Source organism: Chlorocebus sabaeus, chromosome 20 (genome assembly GCF_047675955.1).
Source record: "Chlorocebus sabaeus isolate Y175 chromosome 20, mChlSab1.0.hap1, whole genome shotgun sequence".
NCBI lineage: Eukaryota > Metazoa > Chordata > Mammalia > Primates > Cercopithecidae > Chlorocebus > Chlorocebus sabaeus.
This window is the reverse complement of record NC_132923.1, coordinates 75,527,071-75,551,521: the sequence shown is the minus strand read 5'-3', so window position 1 is coordinate 75,551,521 and position 24,451 is coordinate 75,527,071. Positions and strand designations below refer to the sequence as shown.

General features: G+C 39.1%; 1 protein-coding gene across 4 annotated transcripts in view; it reads left to right on the top strand.

Annotated features, from left to right (window-relative positions):
* Positions 1-24,451, top strand: part of NFIA (nuclear factor I A) — a 386,737-nt gene that overhangs the window by 197,436 nt on the left and 164,850 nt on the right. For all 4 annotated transcript variants that reach the window (XM_007978527.3, XM_007978532.3, XM_007978531.3 and 1 more), the window contains one exon: positions 3,307-3,372. In XM_007978527.3, coding sequence (XP_007976718.1) covers positions 3,307-3,372 — 66 coding nt within the window. The remainder of the gene's footprint in view (positions 1-3,306; positions 3,373-24,451) is intronic.

The window sequence follows — 24,451 nt, the reverse complement described above, 5'->3', positions numbered from 1 at the left end:
AGTTCTTAACCTAGCCTCGCACATGCAAACCCTGTCTATTTTAGGTTTAAATTTCTGCTCATAAATTTTTTAAAAACCCAAAGAAACATTGCTTTTCAAGGTTAGGTTGAAGTCTAAGTTTCCTTAAACAAAAAGCAAATCCTTAGATAGGAAAAAAAAAAATTGATAACCCTAATGTACTTCCTTATAAGAGCATTTCCAACCCCATCCTTTAAACACAGTGTGAGTAAATACTCTCTTCATTGTAATATACAAATCTTCTGGCTTTCAACCAGTAAGCGAGAGAAACTCACTGGTATGGGAGACTCGGATACAAGAAGAACATCCAGTTCTATGCAGTTGGGTTTGTTTTCTTAGGTTCCTAATTATTTAAGGTGGTAGAAATCGATCAACCACGTGATATTTGTCCAAAAGAGTAAGACACAGTTACCTTGGCTTCTGACAGGTGTCTATGGAGTATATAAAGGAGAAAAGTAAATTAATTGTTAACCTTCTTGATAGTGTTTTAATGCAAATGTTTGAGAAAGAGATCTTTCATTTGTATCAATTATGCATGGGTAGAAATTAATTTGTAATTCTGGTCACCTGGTTGGCTCCACACTTAACAGCATCAGTGACCTTTTGCAGTACCGGAAAGAGTGTCCATGCGTCCTCAGCAGAGAATAGCACTAAGACTGGGTAGTTTTCCTCCTCCTTGGCTGAAAAAGAAAATGGTATTGAACTGCCCAGGGTAGAAAATAATTATTGAAGTTTTGAGATCATGTACATTTTCATGTAGATGTTTGGCTTTGCCTGCCCCTTACCTGGCAGGATGGTGCATTTTAGTATGCAGTCCTCAGATGGATAGCAGCGTCCCCAGCTTTGGAATAAAACTAGAAAAAATAAATTCCGTTTTCAGTTTGGCTAGATGCCTTCTCCAGTGTTTGTATCTGAGCTTTCACGAGAACGCCGCGGCCCCTTGCAGACCAACTCTGAGCATTTTCTTGCCACTCACTCTCTTGCTGTTGGTTTGCTTATTTTTCTGTAGCTTGGAATTTTAAACTTTCTTTCAACATACCTAATATTCATCTTTTATTGCTGTTCATGTTTTCTATTATGCTATATTTCTGTAAAGGTAGGTGGCAAACCAAATATAAACAAAAAGTGAAAAGAAGAAAGAAGTCCACTTTCAGATTATATATTTAAAAAAATTTAGCGTCTTTCCTTATCCCTTTTTGCCTTAATATTAATGGATAAATATCAGAAGTGTAATTGGCTATTGTATATATAATAATTGAGATAAAACTATTTTCCATTTATTCATAGAGAAGTGATTAATTATAAAGATATTATACGTAGAAGTAGTACATGGATAGAGATGTATGTTTGCTAGTATTATTCCAAAGAAAATGTTATATTGGCTAAATTTTATGTATCTGTTTCAGGACATGATCAAGAATTTTAATTTTCCCTAAAACAAAATTAGATATTTTGCTTTCATTTTAGTTATAGAAATTAATGGCTTAAGATTGTCCAGAACAAAAACAATGGAGGTATGTCTTTCTCCTAAAACATACTGAATTACTACTCAAAATATTTAATGTGTAATTTCTAATGGTAAAATTATAGGCTTGTTCCCTAGAAGTAAAAGAAGGTAGTCATGCTGTATTTTTAAATTGTTTGTTGTATCTATAATATTAATTTATGTAGTTAAAAATTTAAATATGGATCAATGTAAATTTGTTTGCATTTCTAATTTTTAGTCCAGGTTTTGTATTTTTGTAGTTTATTCTGAAGGATTTCTCTAAAGGTTTTTGGCATGTAGTAAGTAATACATGTTGTTTGTGTCTTCTCTGCGGCAATTGTTACAGAACGATAAAAGCTGTCACTTTGCCAGACTCAAATAAAAATTCACTTTTTAGCATCTTCTGTTATTTAAACCTTTGAATCAACATAGAATTTTTGCTGTAGTCACCAGGTTAAGATTATCTGAAAATTTAAAAATAGATATTTTCACTATAGCACTTATAATTAAAATCTTCATTTGCTTAAAAGCAGGGAGTCTTTTAAAGTAATAAATTAGCATTTCTAGACCTAAGGTCACTAGTAGTGCCACTTCTTTCTGCAGTATCTCCAAGAAAGAGAAGGGTGATGCTATAACTCAGTTGCTACAGAAGTAATATTTTCTGTTTAATCACAGTTAAGTGTCATGACCTTTTGACCTTACATTAAACTTGCAGAAATGTGGTCAAATTTCAGTCAACTAATTCTAAACCTGTGAAGTCAAGGTGAAGTTAGGATTCAAGCTCTCCACAGATACAGAGGTTTTGTTGAAAAACCTTTTTTTTTTGTTTGCTATTAAACAATGTTGTAAACGACTTCAAGTCTCAGACAGCACTTTATTTTTATATCAAAAACTTTCCACTTGAAACATTTTGCCTGTTTTTTCTCTCCTCTCCCCCAAAAATGTACCGTAAATATGCTTGTTTCTAATTTTGTGAAATTCTTTTGATCTAAGTTAACTTTTATCTAATTTAAAAATTAAGTTACTTTGATTTTTAATTATTTCATTTAGAAATTAAGTTAATCGAATTCCTTTTTTAGTTTGAAAGTATGATTATATTTTTTAAATTAAAAAATATTTAATTCTATAAAGATGTACAAAAATCTGTTTTTGCAAACACATCTTTGTAGGATCTCCCAAATGCATCAGTACAAGAAAAAAGTAATTCTTATAAAGTAGGGGAAACTTGTACCTTCGGAAAGACTTCTTTGAGTTAAGCAGTTATTTCAAGAAAATGTGATGGAATATTAGGACTCTAGTATTTAATGGTGTTAGTCTGCGTAGTCTGTTGCTGGAATGTAGAGCTAAATATCCACAGAACTTGTTACTGTTGTTTGGGTTGCTTTTATATACCAGCTTCAAAATATGTTTTGACACTTTATTATGTTCTGAATCAAGCTTCAGATGTGTGTAATGAAGGATGAAGTCTTTATCAGACTCGAGTGTATAAATAGTGGAGAAGAGCAGTTTGGAAATGGTCTAAGAGAATAATTGCTGAAGAGCTTCAAGTTGTGATCTGGCAAAAGCCAGTGCCACTGTAGGTGTCCGCAAACCGGAGCGTCCTCTCTAAAGGCACAGGTTGCTGCTGCGTTTCCCTGTCTTTCTTTTCTCTCTCCGTCTTTTCTTTTTTTCATGTCTCATGTCACTTCTGTAACGTTCCCATTCTTAGTTTATAGGTTGAACCTTTTCAGAAAGTCTGGCACCTCTGATCCACTTTCCCTTGCAGACCCTGTAATTTTTGGCTGTATTTTTATGTTTTTCAGATTCAAGTCAATCTGAAAGTCCCAGCCAGCCAAGTGACGCTGACATTAAGGACCAGCCAGAAAATGGTAAGTTTAGCTTGGGGACTCTAGCTGCTGCTTTCAGAGTCCACAGCAGCCAGCAGGCCGACTAAGTATGAGGATTTGGGGGCCTACCCTATAAGTAGCCCACGGTAGGAACAACTCCAGAGACTCGGAAAAACTTAAGTAGATTACTTTTAACAGGGCAACTTCTTGTTCTGTGGATCACCCCAGCAGCCTCAGGACCCCTGGCCTGAAACACTATTAGGGTGCCCATGAGAACCTGAATTCCCAAGAAAGTTGATTACTCAATTAAACTATGAGAAGTGGGGTTAATTTACCAAATCAGATTTTTTTTAATAGCGTTAAGTGAGGAGTCATGGCTTTTTCATTTCATTTTAGCTCTTTAATGTGGCAAATGCCCCGTGATCATCTTCACTAGTGATTTAAGATCATTCATTCCCAAGCAGTTTTAAGCCTTTTGCGAGCTCAACACTTCGCCAATTCCTTTAAGAAAAAAAAAAAATCTATGCTTTGAAGGATTTTTCTAGTTTAAATTGTCCAAAATAAAATAGTGAGGATACAGGACAGCATTAAATTCCACAGCTGCATAAATATCTAAATTTTCTGTTGCAGATGCTTTATTAAAATAGAACACACATTATATGTGAATATCATAGTATCTGGTAAAATGTGGAACTTGTGACAGGCACTACAAGTATGAAAAAGATTATCATGGGTTGGAATTTTATATTGAATAAAACTATCAATTTCAATAAAAGCAGAGACATGAACTAGCACTACCTAGTATACCAAACATTGTATTAGATACTTTCACAGACACCATCTCATAAAATTCAAAAATCTTCTTCTTTGCTGATAGCACTGAGGATTCTGGTGGAATGCTTTACCTTGAAGGGCCTGTGGGGAGAATATGCCACTGTGATTAAAAGCTCAGGCTGTGGGCTGGGTGTGGCGGCTCACACCCTGTAATCCCAGCACTTTGGGAGGCTGAGCTGGGCAGATCACAAGGTCAGGAGTTCAAGACCAGCCTGGCCAACATGGTGAAGCACTGTCTCTACTAAAAATAGAAAGATTAGCTGTGCGTGGTGGCACATGCCTGTAATCCCAGCTACTTGGGAGGCTTAGGCAGAATTGCTTGAACCTGGGAGGCGGAGGTTGCAGTGAGCCAAGATTGCGCCATTGCACTCCAGCTCTGGGCAACAGAGCAGGACTCCATCTCCGGGTTGCGGGGGGAAGCTCAGGCTGTGACTTGCAGTCAAATTCTGCCTCTGCTATTTCTTCTTACCTGTGTGATACTGAATAGGTTATTTAACCTCTCAGATTTATTCCTCTAAAACAGGATAATAATATTACCTGCTTGTGGAAGAGTTAAGTAAGATAATATGTGTAATATGCTCATCATAGTATCTCTGATAGAGTTTATGCTTTAAAAATGTCAGCTCTGGTTCATTATGACTTTTATTGTTTTTCTTGTCAATATAATTCTGCCATACTTTGTTTTACACCCACTTTGAATGACCCCATTGCTTGAGTCTCTTCCTTTTGTTGTTCTGTACATTGTTCCATGTTGATCTCCATCCAATCTTTGGAAAAGATAGGCAAACGGAATTATGTTGGTATTGTGGGGTGAAGGATCAAGATTACCACATTAGATATCCTATCACTCATTTTTCCGAATATGTTTCGTTTCCTACCCATGAGAAATTTGATTACATTGCTGGCTTCTAGCATTAAATAGGGACTGCCTGGCAATTCCTCTCCTCATCCTGGTATTTTGGTGATATTTTCTTTATCAAAGTTGTCTTTTTAAAGCAGGCAGTTAAAAAGAAAAAAAGAGAACTCTGGAGGTTTGTTTTTAGTGTCATATACGCTACATCTTATTTTTTGTTGACATTTTAAAGAGTGGTATTTATAGACTAGTTTCATTCTTTATTTTCCACTTGACTCGCAGGTGATGCCTTCAAAGTTTCACTTTTTTCTACATATTGTATTTGTGCATAATCTCCCTAAAGATGTCTCCAGAGGTATAATTTTATTTTCATCTTCAAAAATGTGTGGACTGTACGGGTGTGTAGTTCGCGTATTTAGGTCTGGCCGCCCCTCTAGCATGCCTGCGATTCATCTGTCTTCATAAAATGGCCAACAAGCTGTTCACATGCAAATATAAATTGAGAGCATGAGAGGCCTGGCATGCCTTTCTGGAGCTGCCTGCAATCCCAATATTGTGTGTTTCCCATTCCAGAAAGCAACCAGGATTGAGCCTGGATTTTTCGGCCAAAGGCAGAGAGATACTAGCCAAGTTCACTTTTAACCTCAGATCACTTGATGCTACCTCAGGATTTACACTGTCATTTTGGGGAAATCGTGTGAGTTCAAAGAAAGAAAGTATTAATATCGAGGAGATAAAGTAATAAATTCCTGTCTTTCAGTTTTCTATTTGTTTCAAAGAAAAAGTAGTAGAAGCTGGTTTATCTTAGCCCTAGTTGAAGAATTATCAGCCTACTCAATTTGCTGCCTCTTGTCAGTCTCAGATGAAGTTAGTGGAGGAAAAATGATTTTCCTCTCTTCCTTAAAGACATCTAATCCCAAAAGGAATAAATGAAGATTCAGGGCTTGGTATTTACATGCATTAGATAAGGTTCCACTCTCTGGTGTTGCGTTGATCAAGAGAATGTTTCCTCTTTTTCATTACCTCAGGATATGAAGATGAATTCCTGAGAGGTTCTTGTGTGTTTTGTTTTTGTTTTGAAAGAGGAACTCTCATAGGTGTATCAACAAAGCTCTAAGACATTTTGGAAGATGTAACAGACTTGATTCTTCAAATAAAATGGGAACTCGTTACTTCACATAGATGTGTGTGTGTGTGTGTGTGTGTGTGTGTGTGTGTGTGTGTGTGTGTTTGTATATATGGGAAGGAAAATAATATTCTTTTTACCCTAGCTCTTGAGAAAGGTAATGGGAAACAAATGGTATTTCCCTACTAAACCATGGAGAATGAATAGACAAATGGTAATACACTGTTTCATCCCAAATCGTAAACTGGGCCATGTAACTTTACCTAAAGTGGATGCAGCTGTTTCTTCCCTGGCCAACTAGTCTGTTTTCTTCTGTGGAATTTTTGCTTTCTTTTCTTGTACTCCCTTAAGACTCAACTGTAAAAGAAAACAAATCTTTGCCCAATTAGAGCATTAGATGGGAATTTTGAAGGAATTATCTGAAGCCCAGATATAAAATATCAGAGTCTCTGAAACTCAAAATTGGTATAGTATAATGGGTAAAAACTCTGCTTCTGGAGTAAAACAGACCTGAGTTCAAATTAAATAATAGCTGAGCGACTGAGTAAGGTACACGCCAATCTCAGCTTTCTTACCAATAAAATAGAAATACTAAAAGGAGGCCAGGTGCAATGGCTTACACCTGTAATCCCAGTACTCTGGGAGGTCGAGGTGGGTGGATCACTTGAGGTCAGGAGTTCGAAACCAGCGTGGCCAACATGGTGCCTATCTCTACTAAAAATACAAAAATTAGCCAGGCATAGTGGCACATGCCTGTAATCCCACTACTCGGGAGGCTGAGGCAAGAGACTATCTTGAATCCCGGCAGCAGAGGTTGCAGTGAGCCAAGATGGTGCCACTTCATCCAGCCTGGGTGACAGAGCAAGACTCCATCTCAAAAAAAGAAAAGAAAAGAAATACTAAAAGGACGTATCTCATGAGTGTTAAACTGAGAATATGCATACAAAATAGCATTCTGCCTGGTTCACAGTAAGGACTCAAAGGAAGGTTATCATTACTACCTTCCAGTTAAAGCTTGTCATGTTTACAACGAGTACGTATATTCAAGAGGTCCAAAGCTGGGAGCCTTCGAGTGGAAGGGGATGGTGTCAGAAATATACCAAGACTTTTAGAGACATCTTTTGTGGGTACTTACCCTGCTCTGAAATGTCAGACATAGGTGTCCCAAATCCCCACAATCCCCATGGTGCCACGTCTGTTTTCCCATTTTGTTTTATCCTGATAATCTGTTCATCTCCCATGAGTTTGAGAACCAGGGAATTGCAAAAAGGATTCAGAGTTGCTGGAACCTTCAGAATGAGTGCTCAAGAAGGTGATTCTGGAAAGAAGAGACTCCTCCTAGATGTCTTTAATTTTAGCTGAGTTTTTCCTTGGCACAAACCAAATAGAATCTGGCTTATTACAAACTATAAGCTGATTAAGGGTAGGATTTATGACAAATTCCTTTTTAAAAAGATCCTTCACAGTACCTAGATCTGTGCCTTGAACTTAGTGGGTACTTAGTACTTATTTGCTTAATGAATAAAATTAATAAGTAGATGAATATATTGTCATTACTTCCAAATATTTTTGGAGTATCTGTTCACTATTGATTTACCTAGAGATTTTAAGAAAAAAAACAACAAAACAAAACGCTCTGGGGAAGCTGAAAACCTAATTTGGGTATGGGGGAAGGCTGTGCTCAGACACATGGACAGAGATTAACAGATGTAACTAGTAGGTCTAGGAAACCAAAACTGAGGGCTCGGTACTAATGGGAATAGGACATCAAGTTGTCCCTCTCCACCTCCTGCCCGCCCCCACCCCCACTTCAATGAGCAAGTGTGGTCAGATGTTTGAAATATCACCATTTCAGTTTATGCATGATGCTTGATTACCATAGGGAATGCAGTTCAGACAAAGTTCCCAGCTCTGATTGGTATCATTTAATCCTTTGGTATATCACTGAATCTGGATTTTCCAGAGCTCCTGAAGGTTTTAAGCCTCATTTGTTGTACTTTTGACTTAGAACATCTATTTAAACAACCTTTGTGAACTCCCCTGATATACTCTGATTACTTTAAACATATTTATGGGACAGAGCATTTGAAGTGCCTGCCTGATATTTATAGGGCCTGTGAACGGTCCTCCAAGCTTGCATTCTGTGGTGCATCAGGTCAGTCATTAATGAGGGTAAAGCTCATGTGATAGCCTTCTCATTTAATTCAAGGCACGCTTCTATAGGGCTGCACTGAGTCAGTGTCTGAGGCAACAGTATTGGCCAACCTTGGCACTCTGAAAACACACCCCCACTGGCTCTCACCGTTATCCGTGAAAGCACCTTTAACTAAAAAAAGAAAATGGGGGACTCCCTTACCAGAAAGAAAGGCTATCTTCACCTGGTTATTTTTCCCTTCTATTTGCTATTTCTCATCACCTGCACAGCCTGCTAGTAATAACTTTATCTTAGTGGTTTTTAAAATGTGATATTTATAACAAGAAATCAGAGTTGGTATTTAGATGATTTCATTTAGGTTTAATCATGTTTGTTCCTCCTCATTTATCTGGTAGTTGCACATATGTTGGTGGCATCAACCCTCAGATGGGTCTTTGCAATCAGTGGAAGCCCATTAATCATGATGCTTGCCCCAGATTTTAAAAATTTCCAGCTCTACCTGCCAATTTGAAAATTACCCTGGAGTATTGGTAGAATCTAGCTTTCATGTTCACCATCTTCATTTGTGTCGTTCGCATCCTGAATTGTTAAAAGAGGTGTCATTGTTAAATGTTGCTAGGTGAACAAGGAATGTACTTCTTTTCATCCACAATTGTTGGTATTTCATGCATTATTATTTAACTCATTGAATTTTTAATGTTTATGAAATAAGTTTTAATGCTACTGACTTCCTGACTTAAGATTTATGTGTAGGGCCGGCCACAGTGGCTTACACCTGTAATCTTAGCACTTTGGGAGGCCAAGGCGGGTGGATCGCTTGAGGTAAGGAGTTCAAGACCAGCCTGGCCAACATGGTAAAACCCATTCCCTACTAAAAATACAAAAAAGAAAAACAAAAAATTAACTGGGCGTGGTGGCAGATTCCTGTAATCCCAGCTACTCAGGAGGCTGAGGCAGGAGAATCGTTTGAACCCAGGAGGCAGAGGTTGCAGTGAGCTGAGATCGCACCACTGCACTCCATCCTGGGTGACAGAACGAGACTCCATCTCAAAAAAAAAAAAAGATTTATGTGTAGGATTTACTTTGTAATTTGGGGCTGAGAAAAGAAACCTCTAAATTTCTTTTTCTCTTTCTGATAAACATTTTTTATCTGACATTATTCTCTTTAAAAATTGTGGGCCTTCTTGTTTAATGTTTTAAATTGTTTTTACTACCCCCTCACATGTATAGTAGATATATTACAATGTTATATTGCAATATTTATATATAGTGGGAAGGCAAAATAAAATTGATCATTCAAAACTGCAAAAATGGTCACTGCTGGATGGACTGCTTGTTTTAGGCACTGTTTTGATTAATGTGTCATTTAGTTGGGTGATTTAAAAAATTTTGGTGGCAATGCAACCTTACAGTTTATGTTTTACTGGGAAAGAAGGAGCATTCTAGCACCATTGACTTGTAAATGCAATTTATCAATATTTCATAATTTGCATGACTTTCTTTTACAATTACCTAGCAACAGTTCTTCTCTGCAGTGTTCTTTCAAAAAACCCCGCAGGGACAGACACAGTAGAGTGACCACCAAAATAGCAGCAATAACAGTTATGATCAATATTCTAAAATATGTAAAGGTCCCAACTCAGGGAGACATTAAAACCTAAATGCCTTCTGGTTTCCAGATCTGTATAATTAAATTCTGACTGATGAATTTTCAGCAGTGCAATGGAGCTAGTCTCTCTTCTTTAAGAGACTAGGGAACTAGAATTTGGTTTCATCTGAAATTTCAGTCTGAAACTAGGTGAATTTTGCTTTCTTAAGTATCGTTAGCAGGTGTGACCCATCATTGTTTGCAAACGCTCCTTAGAAATGCCTCCAGACAAAGGAAATTCCTGAGCCTTGCTCTGTGAAAGATGAGGTGCCATCCTAGGCTGGGGGCTTCCCCAAGTGCATGACGCACTGGAAGCTGCAGAGCTTAAGCCACAGGATCTAGTGTACTTAAGGCGCCTTTTCAACTGAAAAATGGGGGGTGTGGGGGGAGATTTGTAGCCATTTTAAAGTAGTCTTATCCTCACACATTATGGGTGTTTTATTGTCTACACGCAGAGAATAACTAGCTGAACAGACTTTAGGTTAGTTGGCTAGTAGCCAAAATAGGAAATGTTTTAGATCCTATTCCCCTGATTTTCAAGTTCTAAAATGGACTGACTGGGTGGTCTGTTTCAGACATCTTCCCCTCCCTGCTCCCCCCACCTCCAACCCTTCACACACAAAGAGTTACACAGGAAAGAAGAAAATAAAGGGATTTCTTTCTGGTCCTCAAATGCATTTGTGCCTGTGACTCTTGTCCCAGGAGAGACCCAGGAGTGCCCATTGAATGTAACATTCCAAGTAGAAAAGCATTGTAACGTGTGTATTTAGAATGTGTCTGGAATTGTGTAAATATATACATAGATCTAGATTCTAAAAATATGAAAATATGAAGCAATACAATTTATGCAGTATCTGAATTGGGCTCAAAAAGGAAATCAAATGAGAAGCCGTCATCAAATCACGGTGCGGTAGAAGGTGCACCTGGTGTTTGGCTACAGCTCCATCTGCCATTGCTCTGTTTTCCCTGTGATCTAAGCCTGGAACTAGTGTGACAGGACCCTTTGACAGAGATATCCTTAGAAGGACCACTTCTAATGGCCACTTTCCATACCTCCCCATCAATTAAAAACCAGTGTGGTGAAAGATCAGGGGGGCGAGCTGGGGTCAGGAATTGGGTATGAGCTTTCCATGCCACAAATAATAGGGTCACTTCTGATTTTAAATGGGAATGTGAATTTGTTGTTTTTCAGCCTGTCATTATTTTTTGGAAGGAATTACTTATTTGTGGATAATATTAGTAAACTGAATGTAATATAAATAATGTATTTGGGGATTTGGAGTCACTAATCCAGATTGATTAGTTGCCTGCTAGAAAAAATTCATGTGGCCACAAGGATTTTTGGCACCTTTTCTCCCTGCAGCTTCCTCATTCTTTTTCTCTTCTTCAGGTTTTACAGAGCTCCGGGCAACTCTTTTCCCCCTGGCATTAGTTTGTCGTTAAGGAAATCTACTGGGATATCTCAAATAGGGATGGAGGGGAGGGGGTACTATTTGCTGCAGATTACTCTGCCCCATCTCAGTTGTGAATTTCTATACTTGGTTGATTTTAACCAGGGAGTTAACCAGGGAGTCTCATATGGCTTATCCTATGGGATTTGAACCAGGGAGTCTCATATGGCTTATCCACAGGCATCATATGGTGAATATCCAAAAAGAGAAATGTAAGGATATTGTGGCAGGGCTCAGCAAAATAGGAATAGCTTTCCAACAATCTCTCCACGAGGGAAAGTCAGTGTTTGCTTAGATCTCTGTAGGTATTTTACAACCAGAGAGCTTCTCAGCCAGTAGCACTTGTAAACTCAGAGATGAACAAGAAGAAGGCAAATCACAGCTTCTGAACAGGTCAAATTAGCAAAAGAGACTTGCCATTAAAAGCCTGACACTGAGCATCTGTTAAGGGAAAATCAGTTGTCCAAGTCACTTAAAGACTTGTACCTCAGTTTTCTCATAAGTAATTTAACAGATTGTTCTTAAGAATTTTCTGGATAGGCCGGGTGCGATGGCTCACACCTGTAATCCCAGCACTTTGGGAGGCCGAGGTGGGCAGATCACCAGGTCAGGAGATTGAGACCATCCTGGCTAACGTGGTGAAACCCTGTCTCTACTAAAAAAAAAAAAAAATACAAAAAAATTAGCTGGGCATGGTGGTGGGCGCCTGTAGTCCCAGCTACTCGGGAGACTGAGGCAAGAGAATGGCGTGAACCCAGGAGGTGGGGCTTGCAGTGAGCCAAGATCACGCCACTGCACTCCAGCCTGGGTGACAGAGCAAGACTGCGTCTCAAAAAAAAAAAAAAAAAAAAAGGTATCGCTGGATGTATTTGTGCTAGCTATTGCATATTTGCATATGTTCAGGGAGTACAGAGATAGAGCAGACATCCTGCTCTTGAGAACCTGACAGTCTAGTAAAAGGGCAAAGATACCATTTGTTCATTCATTCATTCAACACTCTAAGAATCAGGCATGTTCTAGGCATCACACTGAGCAACACAGAAAATCCTGCTCTTAATTGAGCTTACCTTCTTGGGGAAGGAGACAGTCAACTGGTTAATACATGTGTCACATGCCGAGTGGCATCAAACATTATAAAACAAAATAAGGCAATATAAGGGATTAAAGAAGGGAGGTTATGGGTACTGTCTTATAAAGAGTGGTAAAGGAAGGTCTTTCTGATGTGTTGACATTGAGTTAAGTCCTAATGAAGTCAAAGAAGTGGATTATGCAGATATTAGGACTTCTATTCTAATAAGAGGGAACGTTAAATATAACAGCCCTGAGACATGCTGGAAGAACACTAAGGGGGTTGGTGTGGCTTGAAGAGCACAAACAAGGGAGAGAATAGTTGGAGATGAGTAGCAGGAAGGCAAATCATATTGGATCTTGTAAACCAAGGAAAAGATATGGCACATCCTTGAAAACCCATCCTCTGGAAGAATGCACATATGAGTCCATTCATTTGTCAATACAGTAGATATGTCCTGAGCCCCTACACTGTGATAGTCACTGTTCTAGATACTGAGTTTTCAATGGAAAGCAAAGTAGACAGAGTTTAGTGTGGAATTGTACAGAAAGGCCTAATTCATAGCATTGTTAAGGAATGAGACTCTTTGATTTGTCATGGCAATATCTTTTAGTACCTCCAAAGGTTTTCCCTCATGCATGTATTACTAAAAGCCAAGTTACTTGCATGGAATAATATTTGGTTTCACTTACCCAATTGTGTAAACAATTATTTTTCAAAAGGGAGGTCTAAATCTGTGGAGTTTCAGCTTAACCCTGCTCTTGTGACTCCATTAGATTATAACCCCCATGTCTCACATATATTCACCATGAAGGTGGATATTGTTCCTTAGTAGTTGCCAGATGTAGCACAATGGTGGCTGACACCTGTAATCCCAGCACTTGGGAGGCCGAGGCAGGTAGATCAATTGTGGCCACGAGTTTGAGACCAGCCTGGGCAACATGGCAAAACCCTATCGCTACTAAAAATACAAAAATTAGCTGAGCGTAGTGGTGCGTACCTGTAATCCCAGCTACTCGGGAAGCCGAGGCAGGAGAATAGCTTGAAACCAGGAGGAGGAGGTTGCAGGAAGCCGAGATTGCACCACTGTACACCAGCCGGGCGACAGAGCAAGACTCTGTCACCCACACCCCTCCGCCCCCGCAAGAAAAAAAAAACCAAGATGCCAAGTTAAATTTGAATTTCAGATAAACAATGAATAATTTTTTAGTATTGCATGAAATATACAAACAAAGTATTCATTGTTTATCTAGACTAAGTTTTGTATTTTATCTGGCAACCAGTTGTAATTCTCTACATACTCCTGTGGAGGTTACATAGGCAATAGTAACAGCAGTGTATGAAAAGGTTTGATTAGTCTGCGATGATTTCACTGATCACAAAAGGCCAAACCACTGGAATTTCACCCACTGAAAATGAAATCTGGGAAGAGTACTACAAAGTTCTAGTGACCTGGCTGCTTAAATTCCATTCCTCCCGCATCTGCTGGTACCTAGCCCAGTAGTTTTCTTGGAACAATAAACCACTTGTGAGGCGCAGTCAATAGGTACAATATAATAGTTGAGAGCCACTCAGCCCATGAAAGTGAGTGTATAAGTTTAATTAGTCGTATATTAATTGAGTTAGCCACTGGGACACTATGTGAGCACATACATCCAGTCACTGACAGACCATTTACTCATGAAAGATGATGAAAACAGGAAATCAGTCAAATAATAGAGCATTTGGAATTCGCACATTCAAAGGTGAAGTAGAGAAATGGCATTTCTGATAAACTTGAAAACAGAAGGGGCCATATTTTTTATGTGCAATATGGAATGATAAATGTATATGTTTTCATTTGTTATTGGGACAACTTTGCTAGGTATGACAAATCTTGTTTGAACATGTTAAAGAAATATAGTATAACCTTTGAATCCTCCTACTTTTAAGAAAAGAATAATGTTCACAGATTCAAGGAAAACAATTTTCGAAATAGGGTTAAACTGTATTGGGCTTAGAGCCAGATAATAACAAAAATAATTATTTTTGGTGATAATAATCATAATAGTAGCTCACATTCATTGTGGACTTTCTGTGTGCCATTATGTTAGTTTGGGTCCTCCAAGAATAATATGTCCTGATAGGATTAGACGTGCAAGAGATTTATTGGGGCAATATCTATAAAATATAAAGGGGGACAGAGCAAGAATAGGTTGAGAGAACCTTTAGGCTGCAGTACAATTCTGACAGGTGGGAAAGGAGGAGGGAAGAATGAGGGATTGGGTTGGAAGAATCCCAGAGCTCTCACTCCCATTGCCTAGGCTGGAGTGCAGTGGCATGATCACGGCTCACTGCAGCCTCAACCTCCCAGACTCAGGTGATGCTCCCACCTCAGCCTAACAAATAACTGAGACTACAGGCACACACTACCAAGCCCAGCTAATTTTTTGTATATTTAGTAGAGGCAAGGGTCTCACTATGTTGCCCAGGCTGGGTTCAAACTCCTGGGCTCAAGAGATCGGCCTGCCTCAACCTCTCAAAGTGCTGGGATCACAGGTGTGAGCCACTGTGCCTAGAGGAAGCTTCTAAGAAAGTTTTGGCCATGCCAGTGGAGAGTCCCTGAGCTTAAGTCCCCTGTTGGAAGAATTCTGTGTTTTATAGGAATGGGTCTATGTTGGTATCCTCCCCCTCAGTTGTTGGCTGGAAACATCCTGGAGGAAGTGTGGCCTTTAAGCAAATGTGGTGGTGAATTCAGGGGAGCAGCCCTGTTAGGCAACCATGTTCCTTCCAACAGGTGATCAGGGTGGCCCATTTTTACTCATGACCACCAGAGCCATGCACTGTGCTGAGTTCTATATTCATGATCTTATATCATCTTATGGAGATAGGGGCTATTGGTGTGCCCATTTTACAGATTAGGAAACTGAGACACAAAGAATTTAAATAGCTTGCCCAGTCAAGAAGGCATAAGGGTATTCAAAAAAAAAAGAGAAATAATGGAATTCAAACTCTGGTTCTATAATGTATTGACTGTATAAATTTGAACAAGTTATTTAAACTCTTAGACTTTTATTTTCTAATGTATAAGGTGCGATGTCATCACCTTCCCAGGAAATGTGTTTTCGTTGCTGTTTTGTTCTGAGCACAAACAATGTTAGTTCCTTTTCCTTCCTCTTGTTTTGCTCTCATCTGGGATCGTCATCTCTTCCTTTATTTCTTATCTCATCTTCCCAGGTATCTGCCTCAGCCTTGTTCAGGCACCCACAGGCTTAACTATGTCCTCAGAACTAACAGGACTGTTTCTGTGTGGATTATATGTCTGGATGTAGATATGTGGAAAGTGCAGAGCACTTGCAGCAATCCATCATAGATAATAAAATGTAGCTCACCTTCTCTCTCATCCACCTCATTGCCTCATAGACATGAACCAGGTGCCAGGGGACATCTTGTTTTTAAGGTTTTTTTTTGTTGTTGTTGTTTTGGCAAAATAACATTTTTATAGAAAAATTACATTCTTATGTTTTTATGAACACTCTTTGTTCTTTTTTTCTACAGTCTCAAGTATTATGAGTATATGGTACTTTAATAGATATTTTTAAGCAATAGACTAAATTTTCATTTGATTTTTCTGCTGGAGGTGGAGACTATAAAATGAGGTTAGTTTCAAGGTATTTATACCAGATGCCATTATGTTTGTTAGATGGCATAAAACAATTATGATTGCCAATAAATTTGAAAGTGTTTCACTTGCAAAAGATGTAGGAGTGTAGTTTTATTGAAAACATAAAATGTTTCTTTTCATTCCCCATTTTTTGTGCAGTACAATAGAAATTTGCGCCCCATTCCTTTCATTTTAGATTTCTGAATTATTTAAAAGAATTGGTTAATTCTCCATTTCAAGTGAGCAAGACAAAGTTCATTAGGATATCTGATTCCTAGCAGGTCCCACATTCACAGATCATGTTAACTCCATAGAGAGGTTTATCTTCTTTTAAAATTGCAAATGCTGCCCAAACTGAAAGCTGAAGTTTAATGCATTGTTACAGCTTTGAAGTCTAAGTAAGATCGTAAACAATAGGAAGAAGGAAAACGAAGCACCTTGTTGTCCGAGCTTGAGCCAGTTCTAAAAGTAGCAGTGCAGAACGTCTGTGTCCTTTCAGTTCTAGTGGATTTGCAACACAATATCGTAGAAGGCATGCAAGTAAACCTTAGCGCATGCTCGAGGAGTAGTTACCAACTGGTGGTCCTTGAAGGGAGCCAGAGGAAACATCTTAAAAGAAATTATGCATTTTTCCCCTTAGATAAAGCTGCACTGGCTGAAGATTTTTGCTTCTGACTTTATGCTTGTGAACTCATGGGTTCTCATACTTACAGAGACTCCGGCAGTTATAGTTTGGATTCATTCAATGAAAGGTGGGGGAGTGATGAATTATCTATTACTTAGTAAAGATGGTGAATTAAATACTTTGAGAAGCTAGCCCTACGAGAGGAAATGATTACAAGTTGTCCTTAATGGTGAGAAGATACGGAAGCCTGTGCTGTAGACCACTGGGTAATAGCCTTTAACTTTCTCTTAGGGAAGACGAGGAAAGAAGAGAAAAGCAGGTGCTAGGAATAGCCAGTTGAGACTGGTTGTTGCAGGTGCTGCCCGTCATCTCCATTAATGTACCCCTTTCCACTGTTCTTTGAGCAGATATTGTTGAATTCAGTTCTATCTGAGCAGAATTGATAGGCTGATGTGGAAAGCAGATCAGAGTAGGAGACTCAGGTAGTACTTCTCTATGTAAATTGACTAGGAAATCATAACTTTGAAACAAAAGATTCTAACAAAGTTTCCTAGCTCAATCACCTGTAAGTGTGTAGAACATTTGAATTTTGGGCTCTGATCTCTGTGGGTTTTTTTCTGTGCATTCATAAGAGAGGCATGAAAATTGACTGGTCAAATAATACTAGGTACTATAAACTTTAGATTGCTTGAATATGTTAATTTGATGTAATAATTCGAAGACACAGAGGATGAGGAAACTGAGGCTCGGAAGTTGAGGCACATGTTCATGATCAATAGCAAGTGAGTTCCTGCTTCATCTCCTGGGAGAACCTTGAGAATAAAGAGGGATAATGGATAGTGGTGTGCTTTGAAATGTTTTGTACTCAGCAGCTGTAATAACCTCAAATAATTTGTATTGTTAGGTTTTCAATGTGTTGATTGTATGTTCTGTCCCCCTACCCCAAGGAAAGTGTAGACTTGAGGTCAGGGAATAACAATGGCATATGACATACAAGTATGGTGACATAATGTCATATGATACACTACATAATACATGTATTATAGTGTTACATACATTATGTATTACATTATTGAGTAAATGTATTATGTATTATATTACAATGTATAATCTCTAGTCCTTATAATCTATTAGGATTTTGACTGAACACCAGCCAATGAAAATAGTAAATGTCACAGTATGCTGAAAGTGAAGCCAGTGAGAGAGGGTCTGTAGAATCCCACATTTTCCTCAGGATACCTCGCAGACCGTGAGTGACACATGACCACCTGACATCGGTACCAAGTGAGGGAGAATGCATTATTAGAAATAAACATTTTTTCGGCTGGGCGCGGTGGCTCAAGCCTGTAATCCCAGCACTTTGGGAGGCCGAGACGGGCGGATCCGACCGAGACCATCCTGGCTAACACGGTGAAACCCTGTCTCTACTAAAAAATACAAAAAACTAGCCAGGCGAGGTGGCGGGCGCCTGTAGTCCCAGCTACTCAGGAGACTGAGGCAGGAGAATGGCATGAACCTGGGAGGCGGAGCTTGCAGTGAGCTGAGATCTGGCCACTGCACTCCAGCCTCAAAAAAAAAAAAAAAAAAAAAAAAGAAATAAACATTTTTTCAAAAGACTTCTTATTTTTAAAAGATACAATATAAATATAAATGGAAGCTCTAGTGATTTCTTTGGGCACCCTTAATTTGTGTTTTGAAGAGACCACTGTTCTAGACTATGTGCTCCCTGAGGGCAGAAACTAGTGTTTGTATTATATTCCAAACATAATGTCTGGCACTCAATAAATATTTTAGGGTGAGTGAATGAGTAAATGGGTAAGCGAGTGAATGTTGTCTTCAGGAGTTTAAGTCTTTTAAGGGGAAAGTAATACATGATCATAGGTTATTCCCCTCCTTCCAGTTGATCTTAATTGTACATATATTTATTAATATATAATCCCTGTGCCAGGCAGTGGGCATAGCCACATAAATGAGATACCAACCCCATGCTCCTTGAGTACATATTCTAGCAAGGGATACAGATATTTAGGCATAAATATGATTGCATAAAATGTGATTGTGATCTCCTAAAGTTATTTGGATGGTGTTTGGGGCACATGGTGGAGGTACAAGTGATAAAGGCGCTAGGCAAGAAGCGACAAAAGTAAAATTAGAAGTGTTCAACGAAGAGCTTGTTCGGTATTTGACCTAAATGCTGAAGTGTATACATGTTCCTACATGTTACTTAGGGCTTTCTTGCTCCTTAAAATCAGCTCAAACCCACCATTCCACAACCTGAGGACATCTAAAGCCTATCCCAGGATTTCTGTGCATTTCTGGGGATGCTTACAGCAAAAGTTCTCTTCTAACTGTCAGTTCCTGCACCTGCTGAGTTAGTTTACTTTATACATCTTCCCCCAAGCCATACAATGCTCTTTTCCATGTCCTGTGCCGATATGCTGGGTTGAGCACCTTCTCTATATTTCTGTCTGATGTACCTATAGAAGTTATGTGTACAGCCGGCTTTGGTGAAGTTGTAGGAGGGCGAGTTTGGGCACTTCAGTAGTGTCTAAGAACATACTAACCGCATCACATTGATTTTAAACAACTCTGTTTTTAGGAGCACTTAGGTCACTGCCGTGTTACCATTGCCCTCTCTCCTCCCTCCCTCTCTTTGAGCCTCTCCTTGTTCTTGTTTAGTTTTCCTTGAGCCTTGCAAATTTATGTTCTTGGGAATCTCCTTTTTAAATAAGAAATGTGCCATCAAGATATTTTCCCAATCAATGGATTCTGACACTCTTGACAAAATAATAGATGGGATTTGCAGTTTCTATGTGTTTGAGAGGGAAGATGCAAAGTCCTTGTTAAACAAAAGGAACATTATGGGTAAAGGCCTAGGGGCAGAAAGGACCCAGCATGTAAAGCTGCGGCTTGGCTAGGACATAGTGTTTCTGAACAGTTTCAAATACGCCAGTCATATCATGTTGAATTCTTGGATGGCCAGTCACCCAGCGTGTTTCCCTTGGAATGAAGCTTGCTGACTGACTGGCTGACAGCTAGAAAGCATCCATAAATGAGAGATGGAGATGAAATTAAAATGTGACTTCTTTGGCATCCACCTTTCGAACCTAGGCCTTCCCCACTTTACTCTAATTCAATTTAGTAGATGTTGGATGGAAACTAATACAGTTAAAAAGAACTTCATGTAATCTCACTAACATTCTTAGAACATGATGCTCAAGGTTTTCTGGTCAAGGATATTTGCATTTGCATTTATAGAATAGTTAAGAGCCAGAATTCTATGCATGTGAGAAGTCCTTGCTTTGAGAATGACATTTCCAAGCTGTCAAAATCTAATGTGCTCAAAGCTCAAACCAAAATTGCTTTTTATTCTGTAAATATTGAAGGGAAGGCTTAGAATGGCACCAGTGAAGTTGCTAGCCAGGGTACTAGCCTACTGAGTTGGAATCAGAAAAAGTCCATTTGTTGGGTTTAAATTATAATACAATTCAAACCTGAGGGATGCAGTGAAAAAGTAGGATGAGTGGTCACATTCCCACATTTTCCTGCTGGCCACTTGGTCACTTTGACACAGTTTACTAGAGAAATTTGATTTGCGGGTCTGTAAGCACAGTACATGCATCTTTGTTACATGACTCTTCTCATCTCCAATTTCTTAATGTTGACATTGAATTACAAAAGTCTTCACACAAAATCTTCACATATTACATTCACTCATTCAACCCATATTTATTTATTAAACATCTGCTGTGTGGCAGATACCGCTCCAGGCATTAGTCACAAGACTGATGAAGCACAGAAAAGTGAAGTGTCATGCGTCCAATAACAGATTCATCGTAGAACTGAGAGCCTTGATGTTCGGTTCCTTGTCCAGCTTGCTTGCTTCTACATTTCTACTCTGCTCTTCTTACACTTGCTGTTTCACCAAAAAATATAAATAAATAAACTGGAATCAAAAAGTTACCTGAAAGGCGATTGAAATCATTCTTTTCATTTTCTTTTCTTTTTTTTTTTTTTTTTTTTTTTTGAGACGGAGTCTCACTGTGTCTCTCAAACTGGAGTGCAGTGGCCGGATCTCAGCTCACTGCAAGCTCCACCTCCCGGGTTCATGCCATTCTCCTGCCTCAGCCTCCCGAGTAGCTGGGACTACAGGCGCCCGCCACCATGCCCGGCTAATTCTTTGGATTTTTAGTAGAGACGGGATTTCACCGTGTTAGCCAGGATGGTCTCGATCTCCTGACCTCGTGATCCATCTGCCTCAGCCTCCCAAAGTGCTGCGATTACAGGCGTGAGCCACCGCGCCCGGCCCATTCTTTTCATTTTCCAGTAAGTTGTAAAGTTTATTGGAAAGTCATTTGTGTAGGATTTTGAATCAGTTTAACACAGTTTTCATATTACATTTGTGTGTGTGATTTTCTGAAAAATGCCTTTAAAGGCAGACATTAAGTGGATTGTGAACTCCATGAAAGCAAGGATTGTTTTTCTTTTTTACTCACTGTTTTCTCTTTAGTTCAGTGCCTATCACATAGTACGTGTTCAATAAATATCTACCATAAATGCAGAACTGAATGCATTTCCTGTGCTTCACTATATCCCTGTTGTCTGGTGCAGTGTGTGCAGCGTGAGCTCTCTTATGAGTCTGCTGCTGGTAAGATGGTGAACAGTGCCGTCTGTATTCAGTGAGCTTCTGTGTAGAGCATGTCATTCCCAGTCCATCTCCTCTGCAGAACTCAATATTCAGTACTTAAGTGTCCAGTCAAGCAGCTTTTAGTTTTCCTTGCTATGTTGGGGTGAGTGCGTCTGGTACCTGGAGGCCCCCAGGCTGCAGACACAGCAGGATGGTTTCGAGCAGGGTGTGAAATGTTTGCTGCCAGTGAGGGAGAAAGGTTTGCCTTGGCTAGGGGTAGCAGGATTTCAGGCTCCACATCTGGGTCTTCCCTCTACGCCACCACCACCATCCTCATATGCCCACATCCATCAGCTGTCCTAAGTGCAGCACTCTTGACGGAAAATTGTATACGAGGCAGAGGTAGCTGTAACTAGTTAAAGTATGAGAGAAATACTCGTTCCATGGCAAAGCTAACTGACATGAAGGGATCTTTGTGCTGAGAGAGATTCAGCAAAGGGAAACCGGAGTAAATTAGGAGTGGGCTCTGGGTTAGAGTTGAAGCAAGAACCTGTGTGAAAGGAAAGGCAATGTCCGCCTCATATTTCCTAGCAGACATAAAAGACATGGTATCTCTCTTGCTCAGTCTTTGTCATGATCTTATTGGGTTCAGAACATGGGTAAAGTTCTAAGTGATACATTGGATAGTTCTCTCGGGCGGAACTTTGTTGAAAGGAAGAGTGTGGTCCTCTCTTTGGAGCTTGGCAAGTGCAAGGATGGGAGAGAAAGGGAGACTCTACCTTGACTCTACCACTCACCTAGCTGTGAAACGCTTTCAGAACAGAAACACTTACTAATTGTAACTGGCCTGAGGAAGGGTACCTGACCTCCTGTGCCTCAGTTTCCTCATCTGTAAAATGGTCACGAATGCTTCTTGCCCTTCTTTGCTCCCAAGGATTTAGTAAGGATTAAATGATATGATATATCCAAAAGCACTTGGTGAACAATCAAGCCATATATAAAATGAGCTATTATAATAATTTCGAGTCATTAGGAATTCCTTCATTTCCATCCCAGATCCCCTGGACAGTGCTAGGAAACCAGTGAATATATGGCATATTTTCTTTTCAGCCCAGCAGTACTCATTTTCAGGTTGAATATGGTAACAAATCTGTTTCATAAAAAATGCACACTCCTCTCTTAGGGGGAACATTCTTTCCATTCAGCACACCAGTGCCCCCCACCCCCCCCCCGTGACTGCAGAGTCCGCAGGTACTGAAAGGTGTGTTTCTGTGTTTACTGCGGTATCACTTTCACCCCCTATTCTGAACGGATCTGGCATTCTAAGATTTTCAAACATAATCATTAAAAGTATAAGCATCCGAAATTACCTCAAAGAGTCAAAACAAATAAATACAACACTGAATAAATGATACTCCAGTTGATCCAGAATACACTTAAGAAACCTTTAGACTGTGTTAGTGTATCAGTATTTGACTTCAGATTGACTCGTTTATTCATTCTTAAACTCCCTTGAATCTCCAGGCTTTTTTCTTATTTGCATTGAGTGTATTCTCCCCATTGACATTCAGATCACTTTGAATTGGCTTTTACTTAGGCTTTTCTCTTTTGGAGACAATCAGCTCAGAGACAAAATAGGCTCCAACCACAAAGATATTTTGGTAAATAGATACATTTTATTAGTTGCTGAGGGCTGTAGGAACACAGTAGTCCCAAGTAATTCTGTGTATTTGGTGATCTTAAGAGGAAATATTAGTGTCCTCTTTCTTAAGCCACTGGTCTAAAATATCTGTCAAGTGTAAGATTTAAATCCCTGACAAATTATTGCTAGGATTTTAGAAGAAATTTCTAAGTACCTTGTGATTCCACCTCTTATCTCTGCTTTTGAGCCTCCATTTTTACCCCCTCACCATAGTCCTTACCCACCTGTAACTTTAAGACGTCAAAGTTCATTTTAAAAAAGAAAAAAATAATAAGGTTCATAGAAAGAAACCCTCTACATATATTGGGAGGGCTAAGACAAGTATGTTTCTCTTTTCGTGCATTTTTCTGGTTGAACTGAATTCTTTCACCTCCTCTTAGAATTAAATCTTTGACTATGCCCAGCTAGAAGTACAGCAGAATGGGTAAAGTCCAGTCATTCCCAAGATAATTTTTTTGGTCTGTGGTACCCACAGAGGAGATTCTTACTTATAATGTGAAGTACATGGCATAAATTGGTGGCGAAGAGCTTCCTTTTGTTGAATGGTTCATTTATTTCACTGGCCTAATGAAAGTTATATGAACCAGAGTGAATCACAACAATTACCAGTTTAATTCATTTTTTACCCTGTATTCATTTAAAAGGTTTGCTCTATAAATATAGGACCTGTAGATAAAAGGTTTCTAAGAAAATCACTCTCTTTTCAAGATGTTTTCATTAGTTGGTATTCATTTAAGTGGGTTCTACTCTGCATACCATTAAAGGTATGTGTAAATGTTTTTATTGGTTTCTTCCCTATCTTCCACTTTTATATTTCCTCTATAAGAGGCAATGCCATTAACCTTAGCAGTGCTGAGTGTGATTGTCTTTCGATCAGCGCCATCATTGCAAACCACTGATCCATAGCTTACATTACTTAAACCACTGGTTCCTAAACAGAAAAATAGCCCCATTACCTTCCTTGGAATGGTGATAGGCTGTCTGAAAAGTCCTTTGAAAAAGAAGAGTGAGCAAAAATACTCCCTACTTCCTTTGAGAATAGTCCTTTCTTTGATATAAATGTTGCAGTAGTAGTACCTGAGTTTCCTATTTTAACTCTACACGAAACATTTATTGAGTGTCTGCTGTGTTCAGGGTGCTGTTGAAGACACATGCCTATAGAAACATGTTTTGGATGCAGTCCTTTAAGAGCCATACTTTTCTATGCAGGTGATAGGCAGGTTTGCACCTAATAACAATGCAGGGTAAATATGCTAAGTACTCTAACAGTGAAACAAAGTATTCTGAGAATGTGAAAAAGAGAATGCTTTAATTCAGACTTTAGGACAGGAAGCAGAACGTTAGATTTCAACCAGCAGAGAAGGATGAGGAGGATAGAGAAAGAGGTC